At 40.4% G+C, this 25,661-nt stretch overlaps 1 protein-coding gene across 1 annotated transcript; it reads left to right on the plus strand.

Annotated features, from left to right (window-relative positions):
- The first annotated feature begins 15,420 nt into the window (after positions 1–15,420).
- LOC134204996 (uncharacterized) lies at positions 15,421–16,093 on the plus strand. The gene is made up of 2 exons (XM_062679849.1): positions 15,421–15,648; positions 15,960–16,093. Exons 1-2 carry the CDS (start codon positions 15,432–15,434, stop codon positions 16,067–16,069), a joined length of 327 nt encoding a protein of 108 aa, XP_062535833.1. The 5' UTR covers positions 15,421–15,431; the 3' UTR covers positions 16,070–16,093.
- The last annotated feature ends 9,568 nt before the right edge of the window (positions 16,094–25,661 follow it).

Genomic DNA, 25,661 nt, shown 5'->3' on the forward strand with positions numbered 1-25,661 from the left:
GGAATAAACGTAAAATCTAAAACACCAAAGACTTCTAATGTCGTTTTAACATACCACAACAGATTCACGAAACTAGAGACTAAAAACTCGCACTCCCGGATCTTTCCACGGTCTCGGTTGAAATGATCCAGTGTGGTCCCAAATTGCCTCAGATAGGTCGTGAGGTTGTTCGAATCGTGTCCGGGGTTGTTGAACCTTCCCAAAGGCCATCAACCTTCCCGATCTAAATCTTTAGCCATCATAAACCTACGAATGAAACTGCCATCTCATTCCCTCATAACGTATCGGATCTGAAAGGGTTCTCATCCTTCTGAACCCTCTTAAGTCCCACCCCTTGGTTCAGACGGTCGTGGAAGTTCACGAAGCGACCTGTGAAGCTTTGGCGGTGTTCATCTTAGATGAACTTGAACGTTCATTCTTTGAATGAACGTTTACGTGGAACATTTAACATATATGCGTTGAGTGAACTTGTCAGGTGTCGAATTGGTATCTATATTGAATAATTTATACACAAAAAGATCTAATGAACATTGAACCATAACTTGAATACAAGATTTACATAACAAGAACCAAAACAATTTAAATTAATTAATATCTATTTCATTCATTTACCGTAATACCGTTTACAATAGCCATCATGCTACAACTTACCCGGGACAAGGCAAGAGAGTAAATTACTTTTTTCTTTCAAATTATACACTTGCCCGGAATAAGATGGGAGAGTAAATGTCACCTTCTTGTAAAGCGTGCCTGCCCAGAATAATGCGAGGGAGCGAATGCCTCCTTCTTTTAAAGCACGCATCTGCCCGGAAAAAGGAGGGAGAATGAATGACATCTTCTTTGAAAGCACGCGCTTGCCTGGAATAATGCGAAAGAGTGAATTTCTTCTTCTTTTAAAGCACGCATCTGCCCGGAATAAGGTGGGAGAGTAAATGACACCCTTTAAAACACGTGCTTGCCAGGAATAAAGAGACCCGCACATAGGATATGTTTGCGTTGTGTCTGGCACATTCCCACTGTCAAACGCAACGCAAACGAATCCTATGTGCGGGGCTCTTAATGCAAAACAGTGAATGACTTCTCCTTTTAAAGCACGCATTTCCCGAACTGATGCGAAAGAGTTAATGACACCTTCTTTAGAAGCATGTTTCCGGAATAATGCTTCCTTCTTTAAAACTAATGCTTCCTTCTTTAAAAGCACGCATCTACCCGGAATAAAGTGGGGGAGTAAATGACACCTTCTTTCAAAGCACGCACTTGCCCGGAATAATGCGAAAGCACGCATTTGCCCGGAGTAAGGTGGAAGAGTAAATAACTGCTTTTAAAGCACGCATTTGCCCGAGATGAGGCGAAAAAGTAAATGTTTCCTTTTTTTAACAAAGTGGTAGCCCGGAGTAAGACGGGTGAATAAATTACTGTACATGTTTTATTTTATTTTGACAAACTCGGAGTAATGGTCATTCGGGGTAGTGACCATTCGGGGTAACAGGTTATTCGGGGCAATAGCCTTTTGGGGTACTAGATTAGTGACATTCGGGACAGTGTCATAGAATCGTAGCTATATGGATACTCCATTGGGCGCACTGATCATCAAGAGGATGCAACTCTATATTCTGTCAAATATCAAGTAAATAAATATGAAAAAACAATGGAGTCTTGAGGGTTACGAAAATCTTCTGGGCTTCATTAAAAATTATTTCATTTATGGAATATCTCCAATACATTGTGAATGCGATTTAACGAGTGCCTTCTACATATATGATACTGAAGGGAAAAAAGTGGCAGGTATCAATGATAACGCTCGATCCACTTAGTATTTGGCCGTTTCTTTCCAATTACTGCGGCGCCTCTGGTGGCCGTACCAAGAAGTAAAATACATCACATCGTTGCGGAAGGTTTGTTTAATTTATGGTGAAAGTTTCATCAGTATTGATCCTCACGTTCAAAAGTTATCGAAAATGGAACGCGAGAGATGGGAACAAATTTTGCACACTCACGTCGGAAATCCAGCATGGTCAAGAGGAATGATTTCAAAGTATCTAAAATTACCGAAATTGACTGTAAAAACTATCAAACGTTATCGGGAAACACTATTGCTGAATCGTGTAGAACAAAACAATCGTAGAAGTGAAACATACGACCAGAAACTACAAGAGAAAGTCTGCAGAGCAGTTCGGAACCATTTTGGGATTTCCTTGCGTGATTTAGCGAAAAGGTTCACTGCGCCGTACAGCACAGCTCAAATAATCTGTCGGTGCCAAGGTTTCAAGTCGTATGATGTCAGTAAACGTCCCAACAAACAGATCCTGGTTGCCAAACATCGCGCAAGAATGCTGGTCGAGTAAGTTCTGACGAAATACAATTGATGAAATTAATATTAAAATTGACTTTCAATTCCCGGGACACAAGTTTTACCTTGCCAAACGGAAGAGTAATGCCCCAGGAAAATTCAAATATGTCTGTAAGCAAGATTGCTCTCAAATTGATTGTATGTCAAAGCATCTACTGCTGTGGAAAGAAAACTAAAGTTTTCAACACTGGAGCGACCATAAATGAGCAAATATACAAGAAGGAGTGTCTTCAGAAGCGATTTTTGCCATCCATTCAATCATACGACTGTTCGGTGTTGCTTTGGCCTGACTTAACAAGCTGCCATTACAGACGGGATGTAATGGAATGGTGTGAACCGAATGATAATGACGTTATTGAAAAAACTATCAACCCACCAAAATGCCCAAATTTTCGTCCCAACGAAAAATATTAGGCAATTAACATAGGGAAACTTAAGAAATGGTGCAAAACAATCAGAAAACCATCTTATATGGAGAAGTGGTGTGATATTACGGCAGATCAAGTTGACCGTTCTACTGGGCAGAAAATAATGAGTGGTATTGAGAGAAAAGTCCAAGAGTTCTTCTGAAATGCCAATCAATAATTTTTCGATATTTTTTCCTTCAAAGTTTACTAAATTCCCTGCATCTAAAACTTGAAGCACCTTTTTATGTACTTTTTTGGCGAAGAAATGTCTAATTTCATGCGGCCAAATACTAAGTGGATCGAGCTTTATTAAAGGAGCGTACCTGAAAAAGGCTTTATGATAGCTTTGGTGTGAGGGTCGATCAGCCAATGCAAGGCGGAGCACAACTGGAAACATTTGTCGACGAGCGTTTTCGAATCCAAATCTGTTAGGTAAAGCATTAGATGTCAACGAAGAGCTACTACACCGGCTCTGGAACATTCTGATCGCTATAAACTGCCAAGAGCCAATCAATCCTGAAAAGCTAGACAGTTATTGTAAAGCAACCTACCGGTTATATTTGCAGCTGTATGATTGGTATATTGGTATTTCTTCATCTTCTTCATTGGTATTACATCAAGACAAAATTTTCAAAACGACTTATCTGCTTTTGTAAACAAAGATTCAAACGACGATTTGACGAATCTGATCGCTCTCCCACGCAAACCAAGACCACCAATAGGTAGGTGAAGGTTGCCGCTACTTGTTAATGGTGTTGGTTTGCGTGGAGGAGCCATCAGATTCGTCAAATCGTCGTTTGAATCATTGTTTACAAAAGCAGATAAGTCGTTTTGAAAATTTTGTCTTGATGTAATACCAATGAAGAAGAAGAAGAAATGCCAATATACCAATCATACAGTCGTTTTAAAAATTTTGTCTCGACATCACCTTTACGGCATTGCCGCCTCACAGCTTAGTGTTCATTGAGTACCTCCTCAGTTATTAACCACGAGGATACCGCAAGTTACCATTTAAGCATTCGTGTATTATGAGGCGATGATACTTTTATGCCCAGGGATGTCGAGACAATTTCCAAACTGAAAATTGCCCAGACCAGCACCGGGAATCAAACCCAGCCACTCTCAGCATGGCCTTGATTTAAAGCTGCTCATTTAACCGGGCCCCGATCAGTTGCTGTACTACGAAATATTGAGCCCGTCTTTTAAATGCAAGTAGATAGATAATAGTTTTTAGGAAAATAAATATGCCTGAGAATAGCTGGTAGACATTGTAAAATGGCACATGAATAGAGAATTTACTTTAGAATATATAACAAGGTTAATACTGGAATCATCCGCTGTTGTTTGGTGTCCTTTCCAGACCACATGTAATGCTAGAATCAAAGCCGTTCAACTGTAGTTTCCAAGATACGCTCTTCGATCCCTATGGTGGCGTGATCCGTCGAACTTGCCACCGTACGAGGAGCGGTGCCGGTTGATTAGCATTGAGCCACTAGAGTTTAGACGGACCGCTCAAGCTATGTTTGCTGGGAAGCTGCTCACGGGTCACATCGATTGTCCAGCACTACTGTCGCAGTTAAATCTATATGCATCTGAAAGAACTCTTTGTCAACGTCTATTTTTGCTTCTAGAACCACAGACTAGCAACTATGCACTACACGAACCAATTCGATCCATCAGTCGCCGCTTCAACGAATTTTTCGATATTTTTTGACTTTAAAGGCTCCCCCAAACCTAAGCGATTTCATCGCCGCGACGGCGACAACTAGTCGCCACGATTCTATCGTTGGGTCGCTGCAGGCAATATTCTATTTACGCTTCCATACCAACGGCGACAGAATCGCTGTCGCCAAGCGATAGAATCGCTTCGCGACTGTCGCGTCGCGTGTGTTTGGGGGAACCTTAATTTATCAGTTGACGAGTTTCGTCATCGATTACTAGACTTTTTCCGTACTGCTGACCGTAACCAATTAGTTTAACTAATATTCATTTAGACATTCATGGCCAGTTGAATTATTTTAATAAATAAACAAATAAGCAATTTCGATCTGTTCTTAACCATTTTTAACAAAAATTAATAAAAAAAACAACAAGTGTGAAACATTTTTAAGACTAAATTTGACATAACAGTTTCACCGTTCAAGCAGTGTTTAATTTGTACGATTTTTTTTGTTTACGCTCAATAATCGTAATCAACCAAAAAAATGGAATAATTACCCATTTTTTACTAATTTTAGTTACCCGTGTAACCTCGACACATACATATTTTGTAGTTTACACAATTATTAGACGGTGTATCAAATTCCAAAATTGGACCGTTTGTTTGGATTTGTTTAAAATGCATTTTTCTACAATTTTCTCAATTTTCCTAAGTCTGATGTCTCCGGTGCAATGAATTTTCATCACAGAGGGCTGAAATTTTGGGAATCTAGATTTGAACTATCCGTCTATCAAATGGTATACAAGACACGTCATTCAAAGCAAGTCAATTTTTCGATTTTTGGCCATCACTTTCCCCATAATGGCATTGATGAATATAGACGATCCGCCTATAATATCGTGTCTCTTCAGCCTTGCCAACAATGTATAGAGCAATTTCTCTCCCTATCGGACGTGTACGTATCGAAACCGTAATCATTGGGGTCAGGGCAAACTGTCACACACTGTCGGCCCTAGGCCCCTCATCCGGCTAAATCCGACTTCGATTGGGGTCTATTCACTCTCCCTTTCTTGCTCCATTTCGCAATGCCCTGTAGTTTTTCGTATTTTCTTCCCAGTTTGGTCTGGTTTTTTGCTCACATGTCCCGAATCTACTTTTCTTTTCAAATTGCGTCCTGTTTTCTCAGTTTTCCGTAGCTCAGCTTCAACTTTCTTCTTTTTTCGTTCTTCCTCCATCTTTAGTTTAGTTCTTCTGTTTTTGCTTTTGCTTCTGCGCGATACAAAGCTCTCTGTTTCTTTTTTTGTTCGTTATCTTCTTTCTCTTGTTCTATTCTGCGTATTCCTTCTAATCTTTCACCTGCAGTCAGTACCGGATGAAACTTTTTCTTGTAGTTTCGATGTTTGTTAGTTCTGCAGGGAACTGGTGGCAACTTGAGAATGTCGGACAGATTATTTTTGTTCTTCGACTCACTTTTATTAGTGATATCCTGAATCTGGCCCACGGCCAATCCCGCATCTTGGATTTCGTCTCTTGGAGGGGGGGGGCTTGAAAATCACAGTATTGTATCTCCGGAACCCAATATTTGATTGCAGAAAAATTTCAATGGATTCAATTTCAATGGCAAAGGCATAGCTTTCGTTTAAAGATAAAATCATGCAAATCGGTCAACAGACGGCTGAGATTTTGATGTGAATTTTTTTGTAACGCACACACACATACATACATGTGCTCAGGTCTTTGAGCCTCGGATAAAAAGTCGATTTTTCTTGTGATCTTAATACCCTTCTTAGGGTGTAAGAAGGGTAGAAGAATATTTTTGGAAAAATTATAGTTTTTAATAAAAGTACATAACGGCTGAAGATTTGATTTGCAACTAAGCCCGATGGTTGGCAACCGTTCAAGTCCTAAAGAGCTCAAATCGAACCATAGATGGCTGAGATATTGATGTGGCAATATTTTATTAGTTTTTTTTTCATATTTCTCATGTTCATACTTCACAGATATCTCTGAAACCGAATATCTGATTGCAGAAAAAAAATCAGGGGTTCAATGGCAATGTTTTCGTTTAAAAAAATGTGCAAATCGGTCCACAGACAGCCGAGATCTTGATATGACACTATTTTGACAATATTGTGAACAAAATACGTCTAATGCTTTATGTTCGTATTTCATAAATATCTCCCGAACCCAATATCTGATTGCAGAAAAGTTTCAATGGATTCAATGGCAAAGCCATAGCTTTCGTTTAAAGATGAAAGCGTGCAAATCGGTCCACATACGGCTGAGATCTTGATGTGACTTTTTTTTTGTAACGCACACATACGCACACACACGGACACACACATACATACACGTGCTTAGTTTGTCGAGCTGAGTTGATTGATATATATAAAATTGAGTCTCCGAGCCTCGGATAAAAAGACGATTTTCTTAGGGTGTAAGGTGGGTAAAAAATAAGCTGACCTTTTCAAATCTGGTAGTTTCTTCTCTTCCATTTTCATGTATTTAACGCCATTTTAAAAACCTTGGAAAATGCCTTACTTACTTACTTACTTATGGATCCTGTACACCTCCGGTGGTGCAAAGGGCCGATTTGAAAGATCTCCATCCTGAGCGTTGCCCGTCTATCGCTTTAACCTGTTGCCAGGTTAGATTTCGGTCGACTTCTTTTATTTCTTTATTGAGGCTTCGCCGCCATGAGCCTCTGGGTCTGCCTCTGCTGCGATGTCCCGCTGGGTTCCAGTCTAATGCTTGTTTACAGATTTCGTTTCCGCCCCTACGTAGAGTGTGGCCGACCCAGCCCCACAAATGCCTGCGGGCCCTAAATTTGGCTAAGTTTGAAAATATATAATAAAACTAGTAGCCGTGCAATTTTCAGCGCTGTGTAATAATGGGTCAATTGTTTAACCCACGAACTGCGCAAATTTCAACATTAACCCATATTCAACTCCACAGATCAAAGGTAAAAACCCAAATTTATCCACCGGTGGTGATGATGCCTTTCTCGATTCAATATGTTGAATTCAAATAAATGTTGTAAATGCAGTGCTTATTGCTTACATTTCGGCGATAAAAAGATTTGGTGCAATTCTAGTACGTTGCTTGAAAATTACTTACCGTGGGCTACCCTGGGTTGCGCCACGGCTAAAATGATTAATGATTCAATGTGCATTTATGTTTTTGTTGATTAAAAAATAAAAATATAATCCAAACTGCTTGATTTATTGAAAAACAAAACCAATAGTGTCCAACTAGGAAATTTGCTCCGTCGAATGAAACCAGTTGCACTCGAATCTGTCAAGTTCTTCTATATGAAACGCGTTTAACAGAAAAAAAAATTATGGGCTATACACATACACACTTTTGGAGTGGAATTATAGCCTTCTGGTCCAACTTTGTTGTACGAGAAAGGCAAAAATCATACAATCGTAATGCAATGTATGCTCCATAGCTCTTGCCTTCCGGAAGATGCTCCCAGTCGAACCATTCCTCGAGCACGACGACACGCCACATCGTCACTGACGCCAAATGCCCGGATGAGAAGCTGAAATTTCCTGATCCCAACGCCCCTACGCCCCGTCCATCCTTAAACATGGTAAACTAATCTCGAGTCACCACGAGTACGCTGGCTTCTACCCCCTCTTACTAACTGTACAATAAAATGATATTGATTGTATATATCACAAGAAACATGGCTCCGTAAAGTGTTATACACGCCTGAGGCTACCAAATAAACGAAATTGTAAAAAAATGCAATGTATGCAATTGATAGTTGATTGTTAACTTTGAAGATGTATTGAGTTTGATGTGATTCAACATCAAATTTGAAAGATATTACAAAGATAACATTAGTATATTATTATTTATTCAGACTAAGGCCGAAGTGGCCTGTGCGGTATATAAGAGTCTTCTCCATTCGGCTCGGTCCATGGCTACACCTCGCCAACTATGCAGTCTACCCGAGCAGGAGCGAAGACCTCCATAACAGAAATTGGTATGAGCTAGCCTTGCATAAGAGGTAAAATACCAAAAAATAATACCAAAAACTTATATGCAGAATACTTGAGGCATAACATGTTTAGGTATTTCAATACCAAACGAATAATAATTGGTTATGCATTTGGTATTGAAATTCAATTTAATAGCTGAGTATGTTATGGCTCAAGTATTGTGCATATTAGTTTTTGGTATTATTCCTTTGGTATTTTACCTCTTATGCAGGGTTAGTTCATACCAGAGTAAGGTATCAATAACATAATTAGGTATTATTTAGCCAATTTCTACGAAGAGTTCGCTAGTCATCTTCCACCTGATGGATCCACCTTGCCCGCTGCGCACCTCGCCTTCTTGTGCCTGTCGGATCGTTGTCGAGAACCATTTTCACCGAGGTATTGTCTGACATTCTGGCAACGTGCCCTGTCCATCGTAGTCTTCCGATTTTCGCGATGTGGACGATGGATGGTGCTCCCAACAGCTGATGCAACTCGTGGTTCATTCGCCTCCTCCACGTACCGTCCGCCATCTGCACCCCACCATAGATGGTACGCAGCACTTTCCTTTCGAAAACTCCGAGTGCGCGTTGGTCCTCCACGAGCATCATCCAGGTCTCGTGTCCGTAGAGGACTACCGGTCTAATGAGCGTTTTGTAGATTGTCAGTTTGGTACGGCGGCGAACTCTATTCGATCGGAGCGTCTTGCGGAGTCCAAAGTATGTACGATTTCCAGCCACTATGCGTCTCCGAATTTCTCTGCTGGTATCATTTTCGGCAGTCACCAGTGAGCCCAAGTACACACATTCTTCTACCACCTCGATTTCGTCACCACCGATGCCAACTCGCGGTGGGTGGCTCACATTGTCTTCTCTTGAACCTCTTCCTATCATGTACTTCGTCTTCGACGTGTTGATGACTAGTCCGATCCGCTTGGCTTCACTCTTCAGTCTGATGTAGGCTTCCTCCATCTTCTCAAAGTTACGTGCCATAATATCTATGTCGTCGGCGAGGCCAAATAGCTGGACGGACTTATTGAAAATTGTACCACTCGTGTTAATCCCTGCTCTTCGTATTACCCTTCCAAAGTGATGTTGAATAGCAGACACGAAAGACCATCACCTTGCCGTAACCCTCTGCGGGTTTCGAAGGGACTCGAGAATGCCCCTGAAACTCGAACTACGCACATCACCCGATCCATCGTCGCTTTGATCAACCGTGTCAGTTTATCCGGAAATCCGTTTTCGTGCATTAGCTGCCATAGCTGGTCCCGATCGATTGTATCATATGCGGCTTTGAAGTCGATGAATAGATGATGTGTGGGCACGTTGTATTCGCGGCATTTCTGCAGTACTTGGCGAATGGCGAACACCTGGTCCGTGGTGGAGCGTTCGCCCATAAAACCCGCCTGGTACTGCCCCACGAACTCCCTTGCAATTGGTGCTAGTCGACGGCATAAAATTTGGGAAATTTGTAGGCGGCGTTCAGCATTGTAACTGCGCGGTAGTTGCTACAATCCAGCTTATCGCCCTTTTTGTAGATGGGACACCCGACACCTTCCATCCACTCCTGCGGCAAAACTTCCTCCTCCCAAATCTTGGTAATGACCCAGTGCAGCGCTCTAGCCAGTGCCCTCACCACCGTGTTTAAATAGCTCTCCTGGTAGTTGTTCAACCCCAGGGGCTTTGTTGTTCTTAAGCCGGCTAATCTCCTCCTGGATTTCTTGGAGATCCGTAACCTGTAGAATTATGTCCTGCGCGCGTTCCCCCAGGTCCATCACCACACCGCCATCTTCGTCTGTCACATCGCCATTCAGGTGCTCTTCGTAGTGCTGCCGCCACCTTTGGATCACCTCACGCTCGTTCGTAAGAAGGTTCCCGTTTATGTCCTTACACATATCAGGCTGTGGCACGTGGCCCTTACGTGAACGGTTCAACTTCTCATAGAACTTTCGTGTGTTATTAGCGCGGTACAGTTGCTCCGTCTCTTCACGGTCTCGATCTTCCTGCTGACGCTTTTTCCTCCGGAAAATCGAGTTTTGTCTGTTCCGCGCCTGTTTATATCGTGCCTCGTTCGCCCTCATGCGGTGTTGCAGCAATCTCGCCCATGCTGTATTCTTCTCTTCTACTAACTGCTCACATTCGCCGTCATACCAGTCGTTTCTCTGATCCGGGGGCACCGTGCCAGGTGCAGCGGTTGCGGTGCTACCAATGGCGGATCGAATATCTCTCCAGCCATCTTCAAGAGACGCTGCGCCTAGCTGCTTTTCCGTTGGGAGTGCCACTTCCAGCTGTTGCGCGTATTCTTGGGCTAGTCTACCGTCTTGTAGCCGCCCAATGTTAAGCCACGGCGTCCGACTTCGACGCGTGTTGTACACCTTCGAGAGTTTTGAGCGCAGGCATACTGCAACGAGGTAGTGGTCGGATTCAATATTCGCACTGCGGTAAGTGCGGACGTTCGTGATGTCGTAGAAGAATTTACCGTCGATTAGAACGTGGTCGATTTGGTTTTCCGTTTCTTGATTAGGTGATCTCCATGTGGCCTTGTGGATATTTTTGCGGGGAAAGAAGGTGCTTCGGACTACCATTCCGCGGGAAGCTGTCAAGTTTACGGTGTGCAGACTATCCGGTCCGATGACCGGTCTATACATTTCCTCCTTTCCTATTTGTGCGTTCATGTCACCGATGACGATTTTGACGTCCCGCAGTGGGCATCCATCGTATGTCTGCTCCAGCTGTGCGTAGAACGCTTCTTTCTCGTCATCGGGTCTCCCTTCGTGTGGGCAGTGCACGTTGATGATGCTATAGTTGAAGAAACGGCCTTTAATCCTCAGCTTGCACATCCTTGCGTTGATTGGCTGCCACCCAATCACGCGTTGGCGCATCTTACCCAGCACTATGAAGCCGGTTCCCAGCTCGTTGGTGGTGCCACAGCTTTGGTAGAAGGTAGCCGCCCGATGCCCGCTTTTCCACACTTTCTGTCCTGTCCAGCACGAAGAAGTTGTCGACGTCGAAGTTGCGGGATGTAATTCATCTTAGATCATCCTGTCGCAACCTGCGAAAATTAGCGACTTGCAGTTCCGTGTTCCAAGCTTCCAATCGTGATATTTTATTCGTCGCCTAGGTCTTTGCCGATTATATCGAGTCGTATTATCTCTTATATTGTTCGTAATTATTGGTTTTCAGGCGGCTTATTGGGCCTGCGCAAACCTCTTGTCTCGCCGGAGGGCCGTCTTGTCAGTGCTGTTTAGCGTCCCACCTAACACCAGGACTTGGGCTTGTGCGCTTTGAGCGGCACACGGTCGCTTTGGCGGAGCCTACTTACGGATACATGCAGCTTTTTATAGAGGTTTAACAGGGCCCACTGTCAAACCCCACCACATCCTAGGCACCACGACTCGCAGATGGCCTGGGGAGGGATCGTCAAGCCCTTGGACATTGTCCCTGCTGCCCCCGATACAAAGATAACATACCTACTGCTAATTCATATATTATGAATGGAATGAAAACCGTCTTCGACGTGTTGATGGTTAGTCCGATACGCTTTGCTATCATCAGTCTGATGTTGGCTTCTTCCATCTACTCAAAGTTCTTCATCTTCTTCTACATTGGCTTTATCTAATAAACGTACTTCATGAAAATTATACTAATCGTGTCAATCGCTTCCCTTCGTATCTTCTCTCCAAAGCGATGGAGAATAGCTGGTACGAGAGTCCTTGTCATAATCCTCCGCGCGTTTTAAAGAGATTTGAAAACGCCCCTAGAACTCAAATGACGCACATCAGCTGAACCATCGTCGTCTTGATCAACCGTATCATTATTTTTCAGAAATTTGTGTGCGTATAGTAGCTACCAGAGCTGATCTCGATCGATCGTATCATATGCAGCTTTGAAGTCGATGAAAGATGATGTGTGGGCACGTTGTATTTGTGGCATTTCTGCAACACCTGGCGAATGGCGAACACCTGGTCCGTGGTGGAGCGTTCGCCCATAAAACCCGCTTAGTACTGCCCCACGAACTCTTTTGCATTTGGTGTTAGTCGATGGCATGAAATTTGGGAGAGTGCCTTGTAGACGGCGTTCAGCAATGTGATTGCGCGGTAGTTGCTGCAATACAGCTTATCGCCCTTTTGTAGATGGAGCACACAACATCTTCCATCCACTTCTACGGCAGAACAGAACCTCATCCTCCCAAACCTTGGTAATCGCCCAGTGCAGCGCTCTAGCCAGTGATCACCACCGTGTCTTAATAGCTATCCTGGTAGTTGGTCAATTCCAGAGGCATTGTTGTTTTCAGCCGGACTATCTCCTCCCGCATTTCCTGGAGATCCTGAGCTTAAAAACTTATGTCGTGCGCGTGTGCTTCCAGCCACATCGCCATTTAGATGCTCTTCGTAGTGCCGCCATCACGCTCCATACTTTATAATCTGTTTATTAAATTTCCTACAGCTTCACGACATCGAAGTTGCGGGGGTGTAATTCATCGTAGATTATCCTGCCGCAACCTGCGATACCTAACAACTTGCAGTTCCATGTTTCAAGCTTCCCCAATCGTGATCCTTCATTCGTCGTCTTACCGATTGTATCGTGTCATATTTGTGCTTAGTCTGCGTCTCGAATGTCTCGAAAATGGTCGATTTCGGCACGTCTCACTCTCAAATGGAAGGTATCGACAATTGTCACTTCATTCGAAAAGTCTCACGTTATACGAGACGCAGAATAAGCATAATTATCCCTTATATCGTTCGTAATGATTGGTTTTACAGGCGGGTTTTGGGCCTTCGCAAACGTCGTTTGCACGCAGTGTTGTAAGGTCGCTACACCACATCCCAGGCAAGCCCCACAACTCGCAGTGGTTGGGAGAGGTTGTCAAGCCCTTAGACATAATCTCTGCTTTCTGTATTTGTCTAAAGTCAGCTCAATTGATGATTTCTTTTAATTTAATCAGATGATAATCTAATATCATATCTAATCTAAAAAAAATAGTTCAACTACTGGACGCCGCAACAAGTCAAAACATACAAAAGCTATGCGAACGCACACAGTTCAAGGTCAGGCCACGAGATAACACCCGTTACACTCAATTGGAACAAATTAGAATTCACTTCAATGCACGCGTGACATTTTGTATTTGCCCCTTCCTACAGATCTTCAGTATACTTAAACTGAGCGGGGTTGATCACGCAATTCACCCTTGTTGTCACCGGATGAGGTATAGAATTCCAGTGTGTCCCATCAGCCGTAGCAAAACAGCATCATTTTATTGTGGGAATTTACTGCGTTCTACACTTATGTGTCCCACGATATTGCGGGGGTTTATTTTTTCACTTTGCTCGTATCTAACTGGAGCAAGAAGTTCCTAAATTCCAAAAATACCTTTATCTGCTGTTTATTAGTGAAAAAGTTTCGACCCAATCGTAAGAATTTGGGGGTGTTCTTAATCGAAGCAAAAATACGAGGCATTCACGTGCAACAGAGTCTTGTCCGATCCCATTCTAGTTATAGCTGGAGTGAGGAAATATTGTATTCTATCGCTACTACTGCTTCTAATCGTCATCCACAAGATTGTGCTTGGTGTAATTGATTGCGAATCAAACCGTGCTACTGTGGCGGCGTGTTGGTTCGATTGTGATCCTAAATGGCACTCGAATATGCAGAGTAAACTAACCGGACGTGCCATATGGCTCACCGGCTTCTAGCCGTACTTTAGCAAGTCAACTTTGAGCACTTTCAATATCTTGGCAGCCAAATACAGTGTATATGTTGAAGAAACCAAGATATTGAGGCAAGAAATGCTTTTGCAAGCCTTGTTTTAAAGAGAAATTATAAGAATTTGTAGTGTACTTTTTGTTTTAAAAATAGTTACAGACGACACAAAATATAGGTTATTAGCTCTTGAAATTGAAATGAAGCGATAGAGAAGAGACAATAAAAAATCATGGGGAAGGTCAATTGATAGTCCGGTACTCAAATGGGAATGATTAGTAGCTAATCTTACATTCAATACCTCAATCGACATTGAGAATCCTCGGCACTACTCGTGACCAATTAAATACGTTAGAACACAAATATGAATGAAGGGATAAGTCCTATTTCTTGGTTTATTTTTTTTTTTACAGAAACTCATTTCAAATACTTTGACCCTAATTTGTTCTCCATATTTTATGACAGAGAAAATGTTTGATAAAAAGTTATCTTTCCAGTATTGTTAACTATATTAATAATTAACACTGAATATTATTGTTTCACACCGTTTTCAATTATTAATAGGAAGCACATAACATGGGACAATTATGCGAAGAAATTCAGTATATTGTGTGTATACGACTAGCCCTTCAACTTGATCAGCATACAGCAACACTTGATGCCACTGGTAGTTCCACTTGGGAAAATTAGCAAAACAAAACTTGTCGTCGTGTTGGATGATCACTCCCCCTTATGGTATTGACGATTGCATCGTGACGTCATCGACATCCTGTGAGGGCAATGTTTACCATTTTTTGTTTGTTTGATCTTGTGTTTATTTTTTGTTTAAATTGTGGAAGCGGAGCTAGAATTCAGCGCTGAAGGAATCTAGTTCGCGAAGAAAATGACCCGCAAGTGCATAGTTCCAGGCTGCTAGTCTACGCACCTGACGAACAAATCGCGTTATTATCGCTTCGTTAGCCGCAAAAGCAAATTACCCAGTAAGTTGGCGGAGAAACGGCTAGAAAGATGGATTTCGGCTCTGGGTTTCAGGTCTCTTTTTAAGCCGGAAAACAAATTCATCTGTAATCTGCATTCTGTTTCAGGTACAGTATACAATATAAATAAATTTAAATCTAAATACTAGCTTGAAATTATAAACCTATGATTAATTAATATGGCAGGTGCTCCAGCGAAACCCACAAATCAAATATCGATTGGGTGCCATCAAAGAAAATTGAAGGAGTATTTTTCTACGAAAATGATAGTCTGGCGGAGATGAATGTTGAATCCGACACCAGTACCCTTTACACGGATCAAATTACACCGTCTGAGGATTTCATGAACGCTTCCGAGATTGTTCCGGGAGATGAGCCCTACACAGAGAAGACTAAAGTGACAAGTGAATCTCTGACAGCCACAATGAGCGATTACTATACATCCGGAAACACTACGGAATCCGATAAGTCTGAAGATTTGGATCAAGATTTGGATAGTTCTCAAAAAGAAAACACAACAGACGATCAATCGGAAACCGAGTCGGAAACTCTATCAAATAGTAAGTAGATCTATATATAATAATAGTGGAATATGAATGGCATCTGTAAATGTGAATCGAACAACGTTTTAGATCCATAAAGTACGTCACGCAAAATTTGGCTATTTTCGACCCCCCTTCCCCCTTCGTCACACTTTTTGTATTAAACCTCTAACATTTTTGTATGAGTCATCACGCTGTTCGGAACCCCCTCCCCACTAGGAGCGTGACGTACTTTGTGGATGGTCTCTTACCTACAAATTTCCACTATTGTTGCCTTTGTTCTGCACTTTATTATTGAAACAAATATTATAACATCCGTTGTTTTCTAGAAAATGAAAACATATCCACGAAGCAAACGTGTGGTAACTGTATGCTGATGTCACACTATCGCCGTGAATTACAAATCCAGTATGAGCTTATCAACGATCTCAAGACATAATTACACAAGTGTACAAAAGGGTTGGCCTGGTTGCAGGACGACAAAAAATGCAATCGTTATACTGGAATCAGTTCCTATATCATCTTGAAGAAAATGTATGAATTCGTGGAGCCTCATCTGCTCGAAGCATCATGCGAACTGTCCAGAGAAGAGATTTTTGTGATGACGTTAAGAAAACTACGTATGAACACTTCGTTCGTAGAATTGGCAGATGACTATTCAATATGTGTTAATACGATATCGAAGTATTTCCATCGTACTACAACAGTTCTCCATGACTGTTTGCAATTCGCGCTTGAACCACCGACAAAGGAAAACAGTATTCGACAAATGCCACAGATTTTCAAACGGCACTATGGACATGGAAGTGTTTTAGTATTGGATTGCTTCTAAGTACGTACTGAGCGACCAGGTGTCCCAAAAGCAGCCAACGCACATCATAGTGCGTATAAGATGACTTATACCACCAAGTTTTTGATAGTGATGGCAGCAGATGGAAGCGTGGCTTTTATTTCAAGAGCATATGTGGGTCGTTGCTCTGATAGATTTATTACTATATCGTAAGGATTCCTAGACCTTATTTTCCCAGATAAGGTCATTCTTGCTGACACAGGTTTTAGTGTCGCGAATTTTATCAAATCAAAGAGAGCAACTTTAAACATACCAACTTTTTTGAAAAAAAATAAGCAAATGAATCCAATCAACATCGAAAGCGATCGGCAGGTCACATCATTAAGAGTGCACGTGGAGCGAATCATAGGACAAATTAAAAAGAAGTACACCTATCTCAATGGAACTATTCAAGTACACTCACTGAGGCGATCAGAAAATAATGTCAATACTGTTGATTTGATCGTCAGGCTTGCTTGTATATTAATTTCATTCAATAAATCTATTGTTTGATATCGAAACTCGAAAATAAAAAACAAACGCAAAAGAAAGTTCATATTTTATTGAATTATATTACTTAAGAATATCACTACAACAATTAATTCTTCTAGACCAGGTTTGTGAAATAGTTCGCGAGTAACTCAGGCAAAATTATATTGTAGAAGTACAATTGACTTCTGTGCACACAATGGTTACATAGCTGTAAATCCTTTTCTACTTTGATTAGAACACTCTCTTTCTTACTCCAGATCATAAAAATTCCAAAATCAGAACCAGAAATACATATCTGCGACTGAATTTGATAATAATACTGGTCAGTTTCAACCAAACAAACTTTATCATCTGCCCCAATCCTAATAAAACTGTTCGGCTTGTTACATAAATCATTGATACTTAACTGATCATCAAAAAGGCTTCTTGAATCTAATCGGTATGGACACTTAAGTTCAATCACTGTTGCATCTGGCGAAGCTGCAAGGAAAGGTTTAGTTGGCGAAATGAACAATCCTGCTTCCGAAATAACAAGATTTTGGTGGTCCTTTAATAACTTTACAAGTTTCCGTTTAGCATTGACTTCATTCCGACGACCATAAGCCATTGCAGCAGAATCTACCATTGTCGTATATGGATAACAAATCTTTTTGACCACCGTTTTTTTTGGAGGAGGCATTATATTGGAAGTGTTAACTGCTTCCTTCAGAATTGAGGCTGTTATTCTTCCAATTCTCAGCCAGCGCCATAGATCTGATTCCCGTTGACGGCGAGTACGTAGCTCTATTCCTTTACGATGTCTTCTGACAACTGTAAAACTAGCTGCCTTCCAATTTGTCGCAATTCATCGAGGGTTCTATTCTCGTGGTGTACAGCGAAGTTAGATTGAAGAAATATCGACGGATTGGTAAAAAAATGGCAAGGCACTTCGTTTTCTTGACAACAATTACATGTGATATTAACGCCATCACATATGCCATTTAGTATTACAGCTTCGGCATTCTCGTCCCTCAACTTCAACAAAAAATCTCTGAATTTTTCCCGGTCGATGACAGGCATATCATAAAACCTTTTGGTCGATTTTCCGTAGTTCGTTTGACTTACTTCCTTAAATAAATCTTCACGAACTTTTTTAGGAGGCATTTTCCAGTAGGCAGGCTCATCGGTAGCGGTGACCTGTAAAACATTAAACATAATTTTTATATTAATTGTAATTAGATTTAATACTTCGATCGACAATGAGCCAACTTCAACATAATTTATATAAAATAAAATGAATTAAAATACCTTACGATCATTAGACAACGCGTGGTGGTTTGCTAAATAGAAAAGTATTGCGCTTACATGAGAACAAGTCTCGCTATTCCCAGCAATGCAAGTGCAGTGGGCTGATACAACACTTCCTTCTTTGTTCACTATCACCCAAGGAATCAAATAAGACTCATTAAGCCGCATTGAGTGGTATACCTGAAATAGTCCGAATATTAAAAACATGTACATATACCAAAATAACGCTGCCATTCAATTGCGGATTCGTCTAACCAAATCAGTTGGGATACGACACTAACCTTTCCAAGCACTACGTAAAAATTTCCAACGAGTGACCCGCGTACGGAATGAACGAATCCTCCTTCGAACCTCTTATAACCTTCAAGGCTGCGACTGTTTTTTGAAAATTCACCCGTGTAAGGGGAACGGAAGTTTATCAGATAGTCGACTATGCTGCCGGTTTGGACAGTAGTTGGAAGTTCGCTAATTTGAAAATTTACAGTGTATGGGTCGTGAAATCCAATCACTTTGATTTTATCCAAGTAGCGCTGGAAGACATTTCGATTTTCTCGTGGAAGTTTTTTTTTGCGTATTCCGAGAGCCTTGATATGGGCTTTAGATCAGTTATTCGCAACATCTGTGCATATAATAGTTGTTTTAGTATATTTTAAGTATATTAAATATATGTAAGGTACTCACGATGAACAGATAATCAATAAATTTCCGCACCGATTTCACTTAATTTTTGTTTTACTCAATTCCAGCTGCTCGCGATTTTAAACTGAACTGAATGTAAACATTGCCCTCACACGGTGTCAGTGTTTTCCAGGTGTGCAATCGTCTATAGTTGGGCGAAGAACGGAAGATCGTGTTGTTGGTGAGGAGATAAACAAACGTGATTTAGTGCTATTGATAGATAGCGTCGTCTGTCGTGTTGTCGCTGCGATGGTACGGTAATTACGATGATACCAATCACAATGACGGGATCGTAATCATTCTATTCACGCAACACAGAATTAGAGACATAAAACCATAATAAACGATTTAAAATGAAGTTGTACAAGCTGACATGGTAGCTAGCGGCCGAGTTTTTTGATCTCTCATTCCATACTTTACGAGTGCGACCATTTTAAATTGCAATACTAATGTAAAAGCCCCTGATTGATCCACCTAGCAGTGTATGTGTACATAGTTATCGTGCGCTAGAAATGGAAAAAATAGCAATGCTTGGAGGATAGTTCCCATTATTCACACTAATTCACATTCCTCAAATCAATTATTAATTATTTTAGTTTTCTTACCAATGAATGAGCTCGAGTGTAATATTGCTATCGTCTCTGCTTCACAAGCAGGAGGTCTAGCGTTCAATCCCAGACCCGTTATATTCTCTTTCTTTTAACATTTTCTCATAGTTTTCATGTTCTAACTATTTTTGTTAGCAATCTTATAAGTTTATCTATTGCCTAAGACATTAAAGGGGCCCTCCTTAACCGTGCGGTAAGATGCGCGGCTACAAAGCAAGAACATTCTGAGGGTGGCTGGGTTCGATTCCCGGTGCCGGTCTAGGCAATTTTCGGCTTGGAAATTGTCTCGACTTCCCTGGGCATACAAGTATCATCGTGTTAGCCTCATGATATACGAATGCAGAAATGGTAACTTGGCTTATTTTTTTTCCTTGTTTCTGTGAATTTTGAAATTACTTGAGTTCTTCACTTCTCATGATATTGCCAGCGCTAAGGGAGCAACTGGCAAGGGTGGGCGCTGAAAGCAGCGACCCTCAGGTTCAACCAAGGGTCGGACAGCAAGCAGATACATAAAATTAACAAAGAAAATTATAACTATACACTTTAAAAAACCATCATCGTTCCGACACACCGTCAGGTACGGTTACCACTTTGCGCGGTCTCGACAAAAAAAATCGATTTTCCGTGTGTTTCGCGATTGCCGCGGCCGAACCCTTGCCGGACTAGTGCGGAAGTAAAGGTTCCCCCAAACGCACGCGACGGGACAGTCGCGACGCGATTCTATCGCTTGGCGACAGCGATTCTGTCGACGTTGATATGGAAGCGTAAATAGATCATTGCCTGCAGCGACCAAGCGATAGAATCGCGGCGACTAGTTGTCGCCGTCGCTGCGATGAAATCGCCTAGGTCTGGGGGAGCCTTAATATAGAAAAGTCCAACAGTGAAATTCCGGTGATAGGTAATTGGTGAAAAAACGGAGGAAAAAAAGTTTTTTTTTTTTTTATTAATTTTATTTGCTAATTATCTTATACATGCATTTATCCTTAGACTAGGTGTTCCGTGTTTTCTTAACACTATCATCCTTATTTGCTATGTTACGCTTTTAGTTATTATTGTGTAATACATTTCAATTGCCTCTGGCAGTTTTTTTTTCCTCTGGTTGAATTGAACCATGTAGGAATTACAATGTTTTCAACTTAAACTAAACTTAACCTATTTTATACTAAGGGTACAAGGAGTTAATCGTTGCAATAGAAGATTGCAACGATTTTTGTTTGAAATTGGAAATTATTTGGACATTTGTTGCAATGTCTCAATATTAGAAATTCTATGAAGTTCATTAGTACTATACCACGGAGGCAACTTCAGAATCATTTTCAAAATTTTATTTTGAATCCTCTGGAGTGCCTTCTTTCTGGTATTGCAGCAACTAGTCCATATTGGCACAGCATACAACATGGCAGGTCTAAAAATTTGTTTGTAAATCAAAAGTTTGTTCTTAAGACAAAGTTTTGATTTTCTGTTTATATGTGGATATAGACACTTAATATATTTGTTACATTTGGCTTGAAGGCCTTCAATGTGATCTTTAAAAGTTAATTTTTGATCTAGCAGAAGTCCTAAATATTTAGCTTCGCTAGACCAATTAATTGGAACCCCATTCATAGTGACAATATGTCTGCTAGAAGGTTTCAAATAAGAAGCTCTCGGCTTATGTGGGAAAATTATAAGCTGAGTTTTGGAAGCATTCGGGGAAATTTTCCATTTTTGCAAGTAAGTGGAGAAAATATCCAAACTTTTTTGCAATCTATTACAAATGACACGAAGGCTTCGCCCTTTGGCTGAGAGACCTGTGTCATCTGCAAACAAAGATTTTTGACACCCTGGTGGTAAATCAGGTAAGTCAGAAGTAAAAATGTTATACAATATGGGCCCCAGTATGCTGCCTTGGGGAACACCAGCTCTAACAGGTAATCTATCAGATTAGATATTAGATTTCTGATAGTTTACCTGCAGTGAGCGATCTGATAAATAATTTTGGATCAGTTTAATAATGTACTAAGAGAAATTGAAATTTTACAATCAAACCTTCATGCCAAACACTGTCAATACTTTCTCTATTTCAAGAATAGCAATTCCAGGTGAATATCCTTCAGATTTATTAGGTCGAATTAAGGTGATTATAGAATGAAGCCCGTGGTGAATTTCAAATTCACCACACGTTTATCTACACACATTTCCAAAACCCCAAATCTGGCGTAATAGTTTTCGTACAATGCCAAAACTCAAATTATGATTGTTCAGCATAACTAAGCAAACGATCTACCATTATTTCAGTCCCATACGCGTTATGGTTCTTTCATCTCGTGCTCTTGAAAAAAATATTGGAAAAGCACGTGGTTTACAAAATGGCCGATTTCTGGATTTATTGTATAATCACCTTAAGTTCGTAACTCTTAATAACTGATGAGTGGTTGATCAGCAAAAATAGAATTGTCATTAATATGAACCCTCATTCTATTTAAAATGATCTTTTCAAACAGTTTGCTTATTGAAGAAAGCAAACTGATTGGGCGATAACTAGAAGCCTCAGCTGGATTTTTGTCCGGCTTCAAAATTGGAACAACTTTGGCGTTTTTCCATTTATCTGGGAAGTATGCCAATTGAAAACATTTGTTAAATATAGGGTAAAGTGTCCAATAGTGGACCCCCAACCAATAGTGGACCCTCCAGCCATTTTTGCATTATTACTGCACAATGTCAACATTTTGCTATGAAATTCTATCGGGAGAACCTAACTTACAGTCCTATGATTTGATTACATGCATTGGAAATGCAATGGAAAGTCAAATTAGATGATTTTTTACAATTCTATAAAAAATAAACACGAGAGTGTCCATTATAGGAATATTTTGGGGGGTCCATAATAGGGAAGAAGAACGTCCCGAAACGGGACATGAAAATCAAATGAAGTGTCGACTATAGGGAAGCAATTTCCTATTATGGACCCCCAGAGGGTCTACTATAGGGCGAATTCAGTTAGACTTTAAAATTTTAATTTCAACGAAGAACGTCGTGCATTTGGGTGGTTTATGTATGTATCGTGAAGAGGAGATGCAGAGCTTGTTGTTAGATATCAAGCAGAGTTAATATGTTGAAAAATTGTTAGCCTTATGACAGGAAGAGCAAAATTCCGCTACTAGGGGGTCCACTATTGGGTATTTTACCCTATTAACCAAAAAGGATAAAAAGCTCTCAGGAAGTTTTTGATAAGAGTAAAATCAGCAGTGATTCAAATCGTTCGGGGCTGTAAGTTTGAATGTGAATCTGAAACATAAATTTTCCCAGCAGCTGTTCTAGATTCAGTTTTTATACCAGTCAACTGCCAAAAAAAACTGGTATAACGCTCAGTTCTATTTTCTTCATATTTGAACCACGAATAAATAACGAGATTCAAATATTTTTCAATTGTTTTGGTGTATGGATGCGTTATTTTATCTACGGATCAATCCACTTTGCAATTCCGGCGCCTTTCTTGGCAGTAACATAATGATTTTAATTAATTGAAAATTTGAAAAACATGAATAGAACACTGCTGAGGATACCAGCGAGTTTGTTCTATTTTGCTCCAGATTCAAACTAGAATAGTGGTCGAAAGTTTAGAATGAAACTGAATCACTCCTGATTTCACCCTAAGTATGTAGAAAATACCATCATCGGAGAATCGAGTAAGCCTTGGCTGGAAACGGAAGTGTTTTTTCATCCGTCATATTTTTTTAACCTTTTCTTCTGTATTGAGTTGTGAAGTTTTGATTTTGGAAAAGCAAGAAAAATGTAGTGGCAACTAGAGTGCGGGCTCTGCATTCATAGAAGTTACCAGGCAGAGCACTGATTCCTATGTTTGCTGGAATCTATTTCGACACCTAACGGAATACACATACTCGAATCTGAATCCATCTAGCAGTGAAACAGTTTCCGGGATTTGTTGCTAATGGTAAAAATTCCTATGCAAATTTTCCATCCATCACTCATCAGCCGGAGTTCTTTGAATAAAAATCCAAATTGGCCAATGAACTCAGCTCATTTTCATCGATTGTGGAAAGCGGACTCTACCCTTCGTACACAAGTTGCTCAAGACAATACCATCAAAAGAGTTGACGCAGTTCGAAAGGATGATCCAGCAGATCTATTTCATTCACGTGGGTTACATTGTGGATGTTTCTGAATGTACGGTGATGGGCAATTGGATCTAGGTATGAGGATTCCCCGTGAACGAACTGACGAGCCTGAGCGATGGGAGCAACAGTATAAATAAGATATGGCTAGATGCAAACTTCACGACTTCGGTAAGCTTGATCCTTTTCTAAATTATATTTAACCATACACACCTACATAATTTTTAAACACATTAATCATACGTCAAAAATGGATCGATACAGGTTCATTGTGTCGTGTACAATAATAATAACCTGAGAAGCGTCAGTGATAATCGAAATTTAGTCTAACTTGGATTTATTTAGCTATTAATGTTTTCTACATTTAAAACTTTTTACTTCTGAACACAATATTTTTGTTGAATTTAATCTGCAATATCTATTTATTTGTTTCACATGATTTTTTTTTTACGAATTTGATGAATTCGTATACTGCCGCATATCGTCAATGGGATCCATATACAGATGTACTCGACTTGCGGTTAGCGGCAGTATAACCGGTAATTAATTCAGTACTCAAGTCAACAATTTGTTGAGTTGCGTTGGAAATTCTAGTCGTGGCGCAAGATTTTTTCTATTTCCGAATTATTCTCTTTCTGGAATTTAATTTATGGTAAATTATAAGATTTTTTCTGAAATCCTTACATTAATGTTAATCGTTTACTTTACTGATTGTCAAGTCATGTTTCTTGAAAGATCGAATGTGACAGAATTACATGAGTGATCAATGTCAAGTGTTAGTACTTTCTATTGAAAACCTAAGTAATGCTCAGGTATAATTCAGTTATAACTAAATTTATTACTTAAAATTCACCCTAATATAGATTTAAAATGGGTATATCTTGTGATAGAGTCATATAAGGTTTTCGATAAGTTATGTTTGGACGAAGATAAACTAGTCGCATGGTGTCTCTAGTCAGTTTGATAGCAGATAATACGTAAGTAATAACATTTCTTGATGATTTTTCTTTCGTTTCTTAATTTTCACTCCTAATTCACTTTTCCTTGAAACTGTGGTAAGCAATTTCAATAAATTGTGTTTTGACGAAAAAAACGCTCCCAAGCACGGAAAATATGGAGATGTTGTAAGTAAAAATTTAGTAGGGGAACAGACGGCTTTGGCAGGTTTTGTTCTATTATTGGCAGGGGGTTTTTGTCGACCGAATTTTATGAAATTTGGCCACAATATTCTTTAATATGCAAAGAATGTTTGGGCCAAATTTGAGCATAATCAGTCATAAAAAACCCCCTTGCCAATAATAGAACAAAACCTGCCAAAGCCGTCATTACCCCATAATTTTAACGTCTTGAGTTTTCGCTTGATTTTCATTGGTTTTGTTTCTTTTTCTTTGTCTCGTTCCAGAGTGCGAGTAATGGCGCTTTAACCTAGGCCTATATGTACACTGATATACATAACTATTCGTCAGCTTTTATAGTAATCTATCTGAATTTATGCGAATACTTTTGCCCATCAGTGTATAAGCCAGGGCACTAGACTAAAAACTGTGTCCCATCCCAAGACTTCGAGGACCCATGGAGTGTTCATTAATCTTCTTAGCAAAGTCACTCCCAACGATCCGACAATCATCTTTCCCCCTGAATGTGAAATGGTTGGTACGGCGTCTCCGTTTTTTCCTTTCATGAATTCAAAATTCTTCGGTGATCATGTAATTCATTACTGAATAACCTGATTGCCGGGAGTTCTGGATTTTCTCCCAAATTCAAGCCTGCACGGTGGGCCTGGCCGTTTTAATACTTGTGTCATATTTATGATATGCTGCAAATATTAATGCAGACAAGAAAATGCTTGGGAATACAACCGACATTTCCAGGATGCTTTTCAATACTGGCTGTGCATGTGCTAAGACAAGACAAGTATGTAGAAAATACCATCATCACCCGGGGCTTTCATATTTTTTAATTTTCTAGTAATAGATCTCACTTCATCCAAATTAGTTCCCAACGAAGGGTCAAAAACATTCT

The sequence above is a fragment of the Armigeres subalbatus genome, chromosome 1 (genome assembly GCF_024139115.2).
Source record: "Armigeres subalbatus isolate Guangzhou_Male chromosome 1, GZ_Asu_2, whole genome shotgun sequence".
NCBI classification, from domain to species: domain Eukaryota; kingdom Metazoa; phylum Arthropoda; class Insecta; order Diptera; family Culicidae; genus Armigeres; species Armigeres subalbatus.